This window comes from Nyctibius grandis, chromosome 3 (genome assembly GCF_013368605.1).
Source record: "Nyctibius grandis isolate bNycGra1 chromosome 3, bNycGra1.pri, whole genome shotgun sequence".
In the NCBI taxonomy this organism is placed as follows: Eukaryota; Metazoa; Chordata; class Aves; order Nyctibiiformes; family Nyctibiidae; genus Nyctibius; species Nyctibius grandis.
This window is the reverse complement of record NC_090660.1, coordinates 4,466,392-4,482,952: the sequence shown is the minus strand read 5'-3', so window position 1 is coordinate 4,482,952 and position 16,561 is coordinate 4,466,392. Positions and strand designations below refer to the sequence as shown.

At 36.9% G+C, this 16,561-nt stretch overlaps 1 protein-coding gene across 1 annotated transcript in view; it reads left to right on the top strand.

The window, feature by feature from the left end:
* The window catches only part of SLC9A3 (solute carrier family 9 member A3), a 52,187-nt gene that overhangs the window by 16,581 nt on the left and 19,045 nt on the right, over positions 1-16,561 (top strand). Inside the window, exons 2-4 of the mRNA XM_068396633.1 lie at positions 8,753-9,055; positions 13,800-13,960; positions 16,046-16,124. Coding sequence (XP_068252734.1) covers positions 8,753-9,055; positions 13,800-13,960; positions 16,046-16,124 — 543 coding nt within the window. The remainder of the gene's footprint in view (positions 1-8,752; positions 9,056-13,799; positions 13,961-16,045; positions 16,125-16,561) is intronic.

Sequence of the window (16,561 nt, the reverse complement as noted above, 5' to 3'; positions counted from 1 at the left end):
TCATGTTCGTGTAGTATATTTTAAGACAGTACCTGAGGAGCTATGCCAAAAATAGCTTTTACTGCTTGTTACACAATACACGTATATTATACCTCTGAGTTTCTTCAGATATAAAATATCTCTGCGTTTTTTTCAATTTTTTTCAATCTTTCAATTTTTGCTAGATTTGGTAAAAACATAAGGTACAGATTAATAAAATAATTTAAGATTTGTCTAAGTAATATTGTTTAGAAGACATTAGTAACAGCTTTTTCTTTAAGGGTTTTGTATCACTTGTACATAAACAATTCAAAATAGCAAAATCAATTCATAAGACTTGCAGAATGCCATTGTTGCAAGGTCCACAGAACAGAATCTAAAGGACTATAAAACATGCTATCAGTCTCCTGACCAGGAAAAAAAAAAAACCCCAGTGCGCTTTGTTGATAAAGATTAGAAAGGCAAATACCAGTAATAATGATCAGCTTCAGCCATGCCGAGTTTGCTCAGACACTTCCTGGACAGGCTAGAAAGGAGTTCCCTGATGCTTTGAATCCTTGCTTCAACTAAACCACTCTTAGAACACAATGGAAGATTTTTTTTTTTCCCCTTGATTTAGTCCTAAATTCATCTGTTAATAAGACAGGGAGTAGAACAGTTACTGGTTGGGTAAGGAAAGGGCAAGCTAAGGTATGAAACTGTAAGAAGGTTATTTGTGGAAGTCACTAGAGTTTAGTTTTTGGACTGGCCTTATGCAAGGTTTTGTTTGTTTGTTTGGGTTTTTTTAATTGCCACTGCACAAAGAGGTGAGGTGTCCTACTGAAGGTTTCTGATGACACATTTCCCTAGTCATTATCAGTATTAATGTAGATCTGGCTATTGTACTAGAAAAAACATATAATCTTGAGGACTCAGGGAACGGATGAAATACAGTAATACTAAGCCTAGTTTCACTCAGGGACCAATGACTAGAATTTCTACATGAGGTTGTGAATGAGAAGGAGAAAAGAGGTACACATCTGTATGAAGTGAATACAAGATGGCTGTAAGTCACCAATGTGATAATGAACCCAGGATGTAGCTGAACTATAGATTGTGATGGGAAATTATTAATGTTCTTGGACCTGCTTCTACTGTGACTCATGCCGAATGCAGTCTCTATTTCTGATGACTCTGAGTCCACAAAGGTGAACTCAGATTGAAATAGACAGAGAGAGCTGCAGTGAAGACTGAAAATAAGTGGTTTAGTTTAACAAACCAAAGACAAGCAACAAAAAAAGAATATGTTTCTCTCTGTGCTTATATAATAGGAAACGAAGGATTTAACACTGGGGAAAAAGAACTATTTAAGAAAACTAATATCACTGTCACAAAGGAAAGTGGATATAAAACAGCTGTGAACAAGCTCAAGCTAAAAATCAGAATGAAGTCTCTAACTATGAGATGGGAGCTGCTGGTGTGCCTTCACATAGGCTTAGCTGGAGCAAAAATCCTCTGAAATGAGGACCATTAAATGTGGTGGTGTGATAATGGAGAGCCTGGCTACACAACCAAATAGCTCTTCTAGTTCTTATGGTTGTAGTTAAAATTCCTAGATCCTCTGTGCAGGCTACATAAGCAACTGTAATTAGTTGGAAGGTTTGCCTACAGCTATGCAGGCAGGAAATGCTGTGTGGTAACGTGGCAAGGGTAGAAAACTTATGCGGTCAAGTCATGAAGGAGATCTTAAAAAAGAGGTCCAGTACAATTCAGGTCAATGCACAGGGATGCAAAACTTCATGTGAAAATAATAAGAGTTACAGGGATAGAGCAGAAAATGAAAGACATTTTGTGTCCAGTTCTGGGCCCCGCACTTCAAGAAAGATGTTGAGGTGTTGGAGTGAGTGCAGAGGAGGGCGACCAAGCTGGTGAAGGGTCTGGAGGGTCTGACCTCTGAGGAGCGGCTGAGGGAGCTGGGGTTGTTTAGCGTGGAGAAGAGGAGGCTCAGAGGTGACCTTAGTGCAGTCTACAACTACCTGAAGGGAGGTTGTAGTGAAGTGGGAGTTGGCCTCTTCTCCCGGGCAACTAGCAATAGGACAAGAGGACATAGCCTCAAGCTTTGCCAGGGGAGGTTCAGGTTGGACATTAGGAAGCATTTCTTTTTAGAAAGGGTCATTAGACATTGGAATTGGGCTGCCCAGGGAGGTGGTGGAGTCACCATCTCTGGATGTGTTTAAGAAAAGACTGGACATGGCACTTAGTGCCATGGTCTAATTGACATGGTGGTGTTAGGGCAATGGTTGGACTCGATGATCCCAGAGATCTCTTCCAACCTGGTTGATTCTGTGATTCTCTGATTCTGTGACATACGAGTATAACGAAATCAAGTATAGCAAGTGCAGGAAGTTTACTAGAGAACTAGTAAGTGGGCTAGACTGTTGAGGGAGCCATAACAAAAGATAAGAGAAATATAAATACGGGAAACTGCATTACACAGGAAATTGGATCAAAAACCTTCTCTTAGTAGAAGAGTGGAGTAAGTAGAAAGTGGACTTACCAGAAGAGCAAATATATGAAATAGATAGCAAATTAACACCAAATACTTAAGGACAAGTAACAAAACCTCTGGAGAAATTTGAGATTAAAGCTGTAGAAGTGTAAAGCAAGCTGTCCATCAAACAGAAGACAAGGTGACTGAAGAGTGGAAGAGAGCTACCCTGCCTTAAAAAAAAAGAAAAAAGAAAATAAAGAAACACTAATGGTCATTATTGTTCAGTAATTTTCTAAACAATTGCAAAAGTGACATTTCCTAAGTAGCTTGTACTGTCTGTTGTTTAAGAAACATTCACTATTAGTCTGGACTAGGTGATGTGCAGAATGAAACTGACCTACATTGCCCTGGGTATCATGAGAGGACCACAGCAAACACTACAAGCAGTCAATAAAGATCAGGGATTATATGAGACGGTTAGTAAACCAAGAGTTAGAAGTCATTTTAAAACAGCGATTGTTCAGCTTCTTTTTAGATGTCGGGGAGGTCAGGTTATCTGGATCTCCTACATATACAGGTTAATGAGAAAAAAATGTCAAACACTAAGAGTCTAAAATAACTTAAAAGAGTTTGCAGGTAAAAAACAGGGAAAAAAAGGATGGAAAATACACAGTTCTTTCTACCCCAGAGTCTCCACACAGTTCCTACACCATGAATGCTGCCATCTCTGCCCAGGGGCTTGCGTAGGCCATGCCACGTGTTTCTACAGCACTGCTGCTTCTTTCTTGGTATGGCAGATGCAGCTGGTTAGTCTGAGCTGTGATCCACCAACTGGCTGCAACTAATGCATGGAGATATGGGGCAAGAGAGTGGCCAGGGATGCATGCCTTTTAGGGATGGTGGAAGCAAAATGATCCTTCCTTGAAAATTTATGCTCCATATTATATTTTAGACAGTGTGGCCATTCCCTACTCAAGTAGACCAACATAATAGGAATGGATTGAGACATTCCAGAGGCTTTTGGACTGCATTACTGCTCAGCTACACTTGATCTATTTAGTTCACAAACTGGTATTTGATTATACTCTGAGCTATTATATGGGCAAGGCAAAGCAGATTTTTCCATGTGTGCTATTGGAACACATTTCAGATTTATGATCTTTTTTAAGTAATAACATATATCTGCAGAAGATGCTACTGAAAAAAACTGCAGAAAGGGTAGAACTAAACAGTTTTTAAATAGAATTCCCCCTCTATAATTCTAAAGAGAACAAGAACAGGCAGATAAGAAACAAAAATTTCATGCTTGCCTGTCAGAGTCAACCTCTGGAAGATGTTTAGAAGAAAGATTTCCCTTTGGGCAGAATATTTTGTGGAATTTATTTGTGCCTTCTCTTAAGTAGCTTCTATGTTGTGTTGTTACAGGAACCTGATTGTATACTGCCTTGGAGGTACTATTATTTTACTCTGTAAAGTAAATGTAAAGAATGACGAAAAAAAGTTGCAGCATTTTGCTCTCACTTTTGTCAATGGCAACGGTTCTCACTAGTTACAGAGAATCAAGTCACTAGCAGTGGTAGGAGAAGCTGAGAAATGCTTGCAAATTCATTTCTGTGCTTTCATGGGAACTATGGAAATGATAAGTCTGAAAAACGAGGTTGAAAATTTTTTAATAATCCAAATAATTTTGTGATTCCTTGGATTTTATCCAAAGATACATGGAACAGAAACTCCAGCAGAGAATTACTAGCATTATTATAAGTCAGTTCTAGATTTTTCTGGATGGCATGTTGCATACTGTGCACATGCAGTAGGTTTTGTGATTGACTGGGACAGTGGTATTATCTGAAAAAAACATTTCAGTGTTTTCAGGGCCTCAATTTTACACTAATAAAGTTAATGGAAATATCATTAATCACTTGAGATAGTGTTGAAATGACCATATAAATCCTAAAATTTAGCAGTACATTAAATAAGTAGTTTCAGGCTTTTATTTTTGCAGTGCTGTATTTTTCAAAAGGTGGCAAATCTACCTTGAATTATTAATTTCCACTGGAAACAAAGGACAAAATTCTAGAACTAAAAGTCATTGAAACATTCCACTTGATAAGCAAAAATTGGTATTCATTAAAACCAGATGCTGTTAGAGATAATTTGGAAAGAAACATGGGAAAACCATGCTTCAGAAAACTTTTTTGTGTGTGTCTACAAATATTAAGTGACTTGAGCATGAATTGTACATTATCTCTTCTTTATTATTCTTTTATTTATTATTCTTGCTCTTTAACCAATCCTTTCTGTCTTCATTTCATTTAGTGAATGAGAAAAAGGTATTCTGTTGAATCACTTATTGCAAAGCAGTCTCAGATCACCTTAGAAAGCAACAGATAGTTCATGGCATGCTGTAAATTCCACTGAAGGATTTAATCTAAGTTACCGTGTTTTTAAAAGATGATAAAAAATAACTTACTTCTTAAAGGATGTTTCTTTCTTTGAGTCAATGAAACAGGTTCCAGCCATCAAATCATAGATTGCTAATTTCTTTTGTCTTTCTCATCAGATACACTAAATGTCACAGTTCCTTCTTTTGGATCTCAAAGGAAATGCCAGAAGAAAGTTGCACAGAAGTTTACACTATGTAATTGTTTCTTAACTTTGTAGAAAGCCTCTAATTCAGCGATGCTCAGCTTGAATTTTAACACAGTTTACTCACTAGCCAGTCCAACTCACTTGGAAGCCAGGTTTAGCATGTACTGGATGGAAGGCATATGTTTAACTTTTTCACTAATACTGTGCCTAGACATAGGTAGATGTATTCTAGATGATAAATGATAAAATTTATAGCTCACAAAATTTTCCTGTGCACTGTTATTTCTTTTATGCCATGAACTGGCTACAGTTTTTCTTTCTTTGCTCTTTCCCTCTCCTCATTAAAACATATTCATGTACTTTTCATTATTAACAGCAGTGAAAATAGACTTAATTTCACCTCTGGGTCCCTCACAGAGTAATTTATCTGAGCAGCACTGCATGCTACCCTTCCTGATATTTGTAATTTCTTTCACAACAGAATCAAATTAAACTCCTTCTCCATTATTGCTGCATTGTATTTTACTCCTCAGTCAGGTGAAATACCTAGTCATGCTAGTAATTAAAGCTTCCAATTCTTCTACTTTGTCACGGGGACATAATTCATTTTGTGGGACTATTTCTGGATCTCTCCTAAGGAAGTAAAGGCAAACTTTATGAAATGAATGTACTATCATGTCAGTTCGTAACCCACTCAGAATGTATTAGGCACATAACTTCAGGATAATGAACTGTTAAAAAAAAAAAGAAGGAGGGAATTTGGAATTAATCTATTTCTATCAATTTCTATAAATGTAATAACTACTCAATGCACAATCTTGGTTGAATATATTTTATGCACATAGGCAGAAAAAATATCAATTGCTGTAAATGCAAATATTAACTGAAACATCGATCTAAGTGCCAATTATATCTCAGTCTAAAGCTATTTCATTGAATTTCATCAGTTGTGGTATTTTCCTTTTACATATTTCTGTTTATAGACGCTAGGATTCTGCTAATTATATTGCGTACTATCTGACTGCAGTTATCTAGGCAGTTACCTTAAAACAAATATGGTCTAGTGTTCAGAATTCGCTTGGGCCAAAGGCAAAAAAAAAAAGGAGACTTCTCTAGAGCCCCATTTCATGCAATAACTTACCTGTCCACAGCCTGCAGTCCTAAACTAACAGAGTAGAAGAATTTATTGCTGATAGTATTAAAATCTGGTACAGATAATCAGTCAATTGGAGCTAAAGGGAACACAGACAGATACGAGGTAGCTGATTCACTGGGAACATGCAACTTCTAGGAGGAGACAGTGTTATAACCAAAATCAGGTTGGCTTCCCCCAGCACTCACTGGGAGAAACTGGTTTTGGTTGTAAAAGTGAGAATTCTACAGAATACTAACTTGTAGCTGGACATCGTTTTTTTTCCCAAATGTCTAGTTCTGAGAAGTCTTCATAAGTTTATTTTAAATTTTTAACTTTATCTTCTTGTAGTCATGGCTTATCTGCAAACATGAGAGTAGGAGAAATAGACTTGGGTTAGTAAGACTAGCTCAGCAACATTCATTTTTAGGGATAAGGAGATAATCCTTACTCTGTGTGGTGATAAATTAGTTGATAATTCACTGACTGGAGATTCAAGGAATCAAGAATGACCAGTAGGAAAGACTTTTAAGAAGTTAAATGCTACAATTTATACACATGGAATAGTAAGTAGTTAGTTTCTCTTTATTTGATTTCTTCTTTTTTTTTTTTTTTAATGCAAGCCCAAGGGATTTTATTATAAGGAGAGGAAACTAACTGGGAAAAAACACAGTGTTTGTGTCTGTGAAGTGTTGTTCAGCTATTGATTACATGACACAGATGATATAGAAAACTGGCATGGTTTAGCCAGCTTCACTGAATGCAGTTTCCTTTTATGTGTAATTACTGTTGTATTGATCCCACTCCGAAGCTATGTTCTAACATGGCTTAGTTTTCAAGTCTTGTCTACAAACACTTAGGAACATCTACATTCGTGCTCGTTGTTGGAATATGAGGCCATGCAGGTTATACAACTAGTAGGAACCATCTTATTGTGGGGCTACTATAGTGATGGGTGATGCTTCTAACATTGCCTGTGGTGATGCAGCCAAAATGAAGACAGACAGTTCAGGAACGGGCCCTTAAAACACTCTAAAAGGTAACTAGTAAATGTTTGACTAGGACAAATACTTGACTGGGAGGAAAAACAATGGTCTTTCAGTAAAGTAACCCTGTCTAAAACCTCTGCATAGTCACGGGAAAGATTCTTCCACTATACCTTAAAAGGCTGGAATTCTTAATGGTGGTTTCTTGTTCACACTAGTTTTGAGCTAACTTTCATTAGCATTCTAACAGCTTCAACACAGTTCTAGGCTGATGCTTAAACCAGGAGAAACTTGGTGGCTCTTAGTGGAATTTTGTTCCTAAAGTGAAACGCACATTTTCAACACAAAGCTATATAAGTAAAATCCGATTTATTGGATCAGTATCACAAAGTATCAGGGTTCAGATATCTGGGACACATCAATATTTAAGATAAACTGAAGGAAAAGCTCACAGAAATCCCAAGAAAGTCGATTAGCACACCTGTGCTTCCTTATCAAACACCTTTGCCACCTCCTCCTTTTTCATGTTCCATCTTTCTTTGTAGACTTGACTTCTCTCTGTCCTTCTCTGCTTTTTTTTTTTTAATCTGATACCTAACAATTGCACTATAAATATATGTTGCCACATATATTTGCAGTCTTACTTGTGTTTCTGTCATCCTGAACAGCCTGTATTTTCTGTCTTGGCCTTGCCATCTTTCCGTCTCTTTAGATTCACTCATGACACTCTGTTAATTTCTCTTCCCTTATTTATTGGCTAGTTTAATAGTCTTATCACACCATACCATTACATGTTTTTCTATAATAGATACCATATACTGTTCATCTTTATTAATAGATTTGACATGCTACTATAAGATGCAGATTTTATGACATTGTTTATACAAAAGAAAGTAACCTGTTGCAGAACCATTTCCCATTAATATATCCATATATGAAGAAGGTACCACTAAAGCCCCCATTCCTCCAGAAAGGCTCTGAATTAACTAAAATCCTTATTAAGGAGGTTTTGAAGAAAAGAGATCTCCCATGATATCAACTCCATTGTGCTCCTGCTGCAGGCTACATTGTCATATAATATTCTTCAAAATTTAAAAAGAGTTGTCTTGAAACAAGTTCTTTCTGCATTCTTCTCCCATCCTCCAATAAACCTGCTAGTACACTGAGCATTTTTAAAGACAAATGTTGAGAGGTCAGATGTACATTTTTGGATACAGAAATAAACCATAAAGTCATACATTTTCATCACTTCTACCATTACTTTTCAGTCTTACACTTACTGCTTTGCACAGAACACCATCTTTCCCTAAACAGATTTTGTATGGAGAAGATAATCCAATAAAGGAAATAAATGTAATGGAATATTGGTTTCAAATAAGCTGAAATATGATGGATAAGATCTGAAAATCAACCATTTTATTTTATAAGTGGCTGGGTTCTGACACTATATCCCATGAATTCCATGCATGCTTTTGGGTCTAATAGCAATGAAAGCAGGAAGTTTGTGTGAAGTCAAAATTGCCAGCTAACAACAGTGGTTGCTCAAGTTGTTTCTCCATTCCAATTCTGACAAACTGTTTTCCCCTTTCCTTGCAGTTTTCCACTTCTCCCACAAAGTCACGCGAGTGGTTCCAGAGAGTGCTCTGCTGATTGTTCTTGGTCTCTTCCTCGGTGGCATCGTATGGGCAGCAGATCACATTGCCTCCTTTGCCCTTACACCAACTGTATTTTTCTTCTATCTGCTGCCCCCCATTGTTTTGGACGCTGGATATTTCATGCCAAATAGATTGTTCTTTGGAAATCTTGGTTCCATCCTTTTGTATGCTGTCATTGGGACAGTCTGGAATGCTGCCACAACCGGTTTATCTCTCTATGGTGTCTATCTGACAGGAATAATGGGTAAGTTTGATCTGTGAACGCACGATTATGAATGCTACTGTATGCCAGCTGTTAAATGGGTGATACTTTACAACTTGACAATTCTTTTCAGTAAAGAAATCCAATTGTAATGGAAGCAATTCACAATATTTTTTACCAAGTTTAAGAATGATCTGAGAAATCTTCTCTGAGGCAAGCACAAAAGGTACTTGAACCTATGACTCTCATATTTCCCTGCTCAAAATTTGTGCGTACATTCTCAGGATAAAGCTCAGGATTCATTCTGCTAATGGACATCTGGACAAAAATACAGTCTGAAGGGCTTGTTTCTTTCTGCTGTGACAGAAACCTTCAAAGTTACTGTGAAATGGAACTGTCTTACCTCAGTCAGCTTTAATATTAAGTAAGCAATTGTTGCTGAGAGGGTATGTACGCATGACACATCTCTATTTTGTCTTCTGAGGCTGGAAATTGTAAATGAAGACTTACAGAGCCAAGCAGCACATGTAAGACACGCTCTGCCTTAATTATACTACAATATAAGGGCATGGGGCTGCTAGAGGAGGCACAGAACAGCAGGCGTGGTGTGCACTTAAGCTATGTACTGCCACCCGAAGAACAATAACTCACATTGTATGTGGATTGCATGTATTTTGAAACACACATCCTATCTATGCTTTTTTAGTGTCTGTACTGAAGAAGCTCAAGAGCCCTTCTAGGACAAATTTCTCTTAGGTTAATGAGTTCCACAAAGTACTTACAGGGCACATCTCAGTGCTGCTGGGAGCAGTACAGATATAGTGTACTCCTGTACCTGTGCACTCTGCCCATCTGTTGAATGAAAGGCTCAACAGCTCGTCATGGGGCTGTTCTCTAATCACAGTGGTGCAAAATCAACTCAGAGCAATTTACCACAGACTTCCTTTTCAGTCCAGATAAAAAGAATGCCTCAAATGTCAGAAGCTGCAGATGTTGCAGAGAACATTTTTGTGATGAAGATTTAAACTACTAGCTGATTATTACAGAAGATAACATAGTAGAGTTTTCCAGCCTCAAAAACTGCTCCCATTGTCCAGCATAAGGAAGTAGCAGAATTTAGGGCTGAGTTCTTTGAAGCATCTTTGAAGTTCTTCCAAGCATAAGACTGGGATATCTGTTCCATCCATTTTAAGGGAAACCTGTGTTGTCCTTATTTGAAACTCTCAGTCTGGAAGAACTAAACCACAGACTTGTTCATACGAGACTCATCTTAAGGAACTGCAGATGTTTGTAATATAGACGTCTATGATAGATTTAGCTTACTTCTTAGATACTTATCTTACTATAAGTTGCATTTTATAAGTAACTATTGTTCTGTAGAAGATACAAAGGTGACAGCTCAGATGCAGACACTATTGACTTTTATAGGTAGGTAACATGTTTTATGCGCATTCAGCCTGTAGGCACAATATATTGCAGCCACAATCTCACATTTGTAGTTAAATACAGGTTTTCAGGAATGAAAAAGATTACAGAGGGATATTACTATTGCAACAGATGGGACAAGGATTTCTTTCTTTAAATATCCACACTGCTTGGAACAATTAAAAAAAAAAAAATGACCAAAAATATTTTGTTAACCTCCTGTTCTGGGGAATATAATGAATGGCAATTACTTCTAAAAATATGTAGATAAAAATCATTAAAGAAAAGCATTGACCTCTTTATGACATGTGAAATGGAAAAGTCAAGTGTTTTCCCCAAAATTTTATTTTAAGTGAAAAATCCATTTATCTCTTGCTCTCCTCCCAATCCATAAACAATTCTCAACTAACAAACAATAAAAGCTGGATTTGATGGCTACATGTTCTGCTTCACCTATGCAAATCTTTCAGTGACAGTATACACTAGAACTCTGAGCTTACAGTTAAGCAGGAGAATCAGCCCCTACCACAGGTCACAGCTAAAGAGCTACAAGCTCAAGATAGGGATGTTAACAAAGGCAAACAATAAACTGACATGCCTGGTGAATTTAAACATTTAGAATCAGTGTTAATTGGTATACTGTGGGGACCTGTGTCTACTACCAAGACATATTATATCCTACTAGTGTTCTAATTTCAACTATGGAAAAGGCCAGAAAAGCTTGTCCCTGATCCAAACTATGTCATTCTCCAGCAAAGCTAAGTAGGACTTTTTAAAATATCTACATGACACATACTTACTAATCCACTAAATACACTGTGTTGACCTCCAAGATGTAAGCAAGATCTGAGCACCACGCTTTGTGACAAGCCTTGATGTTGTTACTTACTTGCTGAAGAGAAGAGAATGCTCAGTCACTCAGTTTCTGGAAGACTTCATAGCAGCCTCTGGTTGAAGTTCTATGGCATATTTTTGTTTCCACCCCAATTTTTCTACAATTGGAGTGAACAATTCTAAAAGTAATATCTTTAAAATGTAGGAATGTATATCCACTACAGACTAAGATGAACTAAAACCAAATTACTTTCAACTTTACCATTGCATGGACCTGTATATCAATATGAGTGCATAATCTAAATTAGATTACATAGATTTCCTACATAAATAAACATAAAAGCAGCTCTTTGTTTGCATTCGATATCCTTACAGATACTATAATTTGCAGAAGAAAGAGAGAGAAGGCAATAATAACAAAGAAATCCTTTAGAAGTGAGCTGGAGGATGCAATGGTCATGTATCACTTGGAAATAACTTGCATTATTAGTATAAATAAAAATCTCGTTTAGAAACCCCATGCCCCTTGACACTGCTTTGTAGGAATTACAGATGTGTCCTAACCTTTCCATAAATATTTGCTCACTAGCTTTGCAAGTCTTCAAAGAATGTACCAATGATTATAATTGGTAACATATAAAAAAGATAAGCAATCTCAGTGAGACAATTTATTTTAAAAGCTTACATTCTATTGTACCTTGATATCTGATAGTTATTGTCATTGGGCTTGTTCCTTCCTTAAGCATGGCAGAGAAGGACAATATTTGATGGAACCATTACTTAGATTCAGGTTCAAGGCTGTTCTCAGAATTTTTGGCACAGACTCCAGCTCACTGCTTCAACCCCTCTCACACTAAAATGGCTGTTCCTCATTCACAGCCCAATAAGTCCAAGAGTGAACAAGACTATTCTCTTTTTGAAAATATAAAGTAGTTATACGTCTGTCCAAACTATGAATTGCTATTTTCAAGGCCTTACCAAGGTCCCTGTAAACTGTATGGAAAACATTGTAGATTCTCTGATTGGCAGACAGCAGCTAAGAGACTAGGTACCCCTGCAGCTCCCCCAGATTATTGACCATTGTTGACTACAACAGGGTTTTGTCTACTCCTATGTCTGTCTGCCCTTATAAGTGTCCTTCTCTTGAGTAAACATGCCCATGCCATTTTGTATCAAAAATATTTGGAATCTAGTTTCTGTTTCAATTACCTTCGAAGCACTAAACTTTCTTGATTTGAAAAACTATCATCTCATAAGAGTTCTTGCTAGAGGAGTGGCCATGTTGTTGTGGAAGTACCTTACAGGCAATATTGATCCTTTGGCTACGGCTACTGACTGTCATTGTCTGACTCATGCTTCCAAATCATTCAATCAGATGGATTTCTCCCTCACCTGTAAAAATCATGCCTGATACAACTGTCTATTAATTTTGGGCATGGGTCTCTGCACTGTGTTCTGATGAACGAACTCTCAACGTATTCCTTCTTTGTTCTTCCTCATATAATTTTGGGCTTCATTACCTCTTAATGAAACTTGCTTCCTCCTCCATCCATTAATGAACGCACAGGGAATTTTCCTGTTCTCTACCCTTTCAAAAATCTGTTCCCCCCCAAAAAAAAGACTGGGATACCACTCTTGATTGCATGAAGAGGGTAAATTTTGCAAGATATTTAGGAAGTTGAGCAAAGCAATCTTTGAGGTTCTCCCTTTTCTGTTACTTTTAAAATGATAGTGATGCTTGTTTCAGTCTGTTTGCATAACTGAATAAAATAACATTAATTACTAAAATAAGATTAAAAAATAAATAAATAAATATTGGGTTACTTTGTCACCAGAGTTTTGTAGTTCCAGCACTTTCGAAACTATTGCCAAAATTCCTAAGGGGCTACAATACAAACATGTTGAGGTACGTTTCAGTCCTTCATCTGTTTTTATGGTCCACTTGCAGACAATTTAACAGTAGCCTCATGAATCATAATTTGGGAACAAGGGCCTTAACTGCACCTATCAATGAATGTCTACTTGAATAAGGAGGCCACAAGTGGTGTTCAACTGCACTCAGTGCAGTTAAGCCCCACTGTAGCAGTTCTTAGAGATCAAGAGTCAAATTTGGCCTGTGGCATGAAATATTTTGGAACATTTACTTCAGGAGTACTGGTATATTCCTCTTACCATCTTGTCAGTTCTCAGTTACCTCAGATAATTTACTGAACTTAGAAACACAAATACAAAGCCAGTTTAGATCTGGAAATACTTATCTCAAGTGCCTTGCCATAAGAACAGGACCGTACTGCTCCCAGAATCAACTTTGATCCACATGGGCCAATGCTGGATGCCACAAACATTGTAGAATACAAGGTGACACAATGCAGAACTTGTTAAGTGGTTTCTGTACCTTGCTTTCCAGTTGATGCCTCAGGTTCCCTATTTTCAAGAATTTTGCATTATCTGTAATATCACAGTCTGTCATTACTATAGATAATACACAGCTGACTCTGCTTGTATTTTGTTTGCTTTGTTTCTGAAGGCCACCTGAATATTGGACTGCTGGACTTCCTTCTGTTTGGCAGCTTAATTGCCGCTGTGGATCCTGTAGCTGTTCTGGCAGTGTTTGAAGAAGTCCATGTAAATGAAGTTCTATTCATCATTGTTTTTGGAGAATCGCTACTGAATGATGCGGTAACTGTGGTAAGTAAATTATATATCCTGAAGTCACCCAAACTCTAGAGGGTTTCTTCTGAAGTGTATTTTCCCCTTTAATGAAATACTGTATCATCTGTGTGTATCTACTTATGGGCTAGTGTAGCATAGCTCATGGTGTTCTCTGTCTTGCTTACAAACTGTATTGCAAAGATTAAATATTTGAGCATGAAAGCTACTTGGAGCCCACTAAGTCACATAAAAATATACAGTCCTGGGTTGGATGAGCATAAAAATGTTTAAAATGAAGTTTCAGGTGTGTATGTTTTATTTGCCTTTGCTGTTCAAATAGGGCTTTCACGACTTACTGAAATTAGTTCCAAGGATTTTAAGCCTTTCTTTCCTGTTGTTTTTTTAATGCACATACTCTTTTCTGCATAATTCCGTTATGCCCATAACTTATATGCATAACTCAGATATATAGACAGTGAGAGAGAGAATACTTGCCAAAGTGCTTATGCCTCTTCCCTCTATATTTCTTCAATCAGGTGTTTATCAAACAGATATATAACAAAGCCAATTTGGGAAAAATTGTGGGACATTTTACAAAGTTTCTGGTTTGGTTTGCAGGGTTTTTTTTGGTAACATGTTATTTTCTGGGTTTTTTAATTTAGAAAGAAAAGAAAAACTTAATAGACTTTAATAGACTTAAAACAATCCCAGATTTCTACAGATGTTTTTATTTTGATTGAAACAGCTTTTCTTTTCACACAAAATTTTTCTCAGAATAAAATAGTCAATAGTTTTTGTAGTACAAGCTAGCGGGCAGGGTCCAGGAAGTCCTATGGCAGAAAGATGCTATGCACCTGAGTTGCTGTAGAGCTTCAATTCGCTTCTTGGATCATCTCCTATTCCTGCTCCTGCATAGCTCCAAAGGAGGGTAAGACATGTCCACCAGGCTCAGTGACTTAATTTTTTGCAACTGAGGCAGCAAGGACCTGCAAGGTCACTGGCAGCAGCCCAATTGTTCACATGAGTCTGAAAACGCCATTTGGGGCCTCCAGAGAAACCTAATTGCCTTTAGGTATCCATCTCATTAGTACTTTTGAGGTATTACTAGAAACAAATACTAAAATAAACCCTTGATGAACTCAAATATGAACATCACTGGCTTTCAGAAGGAAAGGAGTTTTTGTTACTGTGAAATGGATGCAAACATTCACTCTACAAATAAAAGAAAGCTCGATCATTTGTTGAAGAAAAACCAGAAGACAAGAGTAAGCATGATCAAGAGACAGAAAACACAGCCTAAGAGATAGTTTGAAACAACTGGAGTTCTTACCTTGAAAACGGAAAGACTGGAGGACAGAAGAAAGTGGATGATGTAGCGTTTTTTAAATGTAAATGTGTAAAAGACTGCTGTTACGCAACAAAGTAACCTGTATGACATGACTAGCATGAATATGACAAGAATTAACAATCTTAGCTACAACAAGGAAAGCTGAGAAAGCCATAGTAAAGTTCTCCTCCATTGCTGGAGGAATTAAGAATAGATTAGACAGGCATGTGTCAAGAATGATGTTCATACAAACTTCCTTAGGCAGGGGTGTGGATAAGATTAATTCATTACTTTCAACACTATCACTGTTAGTCAATTATTTTAAAAGCTTTAGTACAATTATTATAGTTTATTCTCTTTTATGTTCAACTTATTTTACACTATGTTCAACCTATTTCAAGGCAGTATCTTATTATTAGCATCTTACTATTATCTTATTAAGTATCTTATTTATGTTATACAGGTGATTAAATATATCTGCCAAATACCTGGATTTTAGAGTGAGAAGTGCTTTAGAAAAAACAGCTAGATATAACAATGCTTCTTATAGATAGAAATCATATTGAAATAAGAAATGGAAAGTTGTTTTTTTTAAAAAAATCTTGGCTTGTTCTTGGTCCACTGCGTTTTTTCCATTTTGAAAAATTCAAAAATCTGCAAAATCTTCTCCCTCCACACAGAATTTCCCTCAGTGATACATAATTTCAGGATTCATAATGTTGGGGCCCATAATGAGATATTTTAATAGGCTTAATTCAGGAGCAAATATTAAGTTAGTCTACTTTTCTTTTCAGGTGCTGTACAATGTGTTTGAATCTTTTGTTGCAATAGGTCCAGAGAAAGTGACGGGGATTGAATGTGTCAAAGGCATAGGTGAGTAGAATTGAATTCCATATCGCATCATGGATGTACATATGCAGACTTTTAAACAAAACATTATTATGCTATCAGTAACTGTTATTTTTCAGCCCTTTTCCTTGTCATTCATATTCCTATGCTCCTGTGGCATAGAAGAATGTCTTAAGAAAATAAATGAGTGAATATTCCTGAATATTTGGGAAACTTAATCAGATTTGTTTTCTTCTGAGGAGACTCAACAGATGTGGAGTTCAGTTGTTAAGACCACCAAACTTGACAGCTTTCTTTGTATTTTATAACATGTCCTTAGTTTCAACCTGTGCTCTCCCTGCATTCCAGGAAAGTTGAGATTGAACATGGGCATTCTCACTCCTTATCACTGATTGCCATCAAGTAACATTTGCCAGTGACTATCAAGAAATGTTATTTTCCTAAAAATTTAGTCACTATTT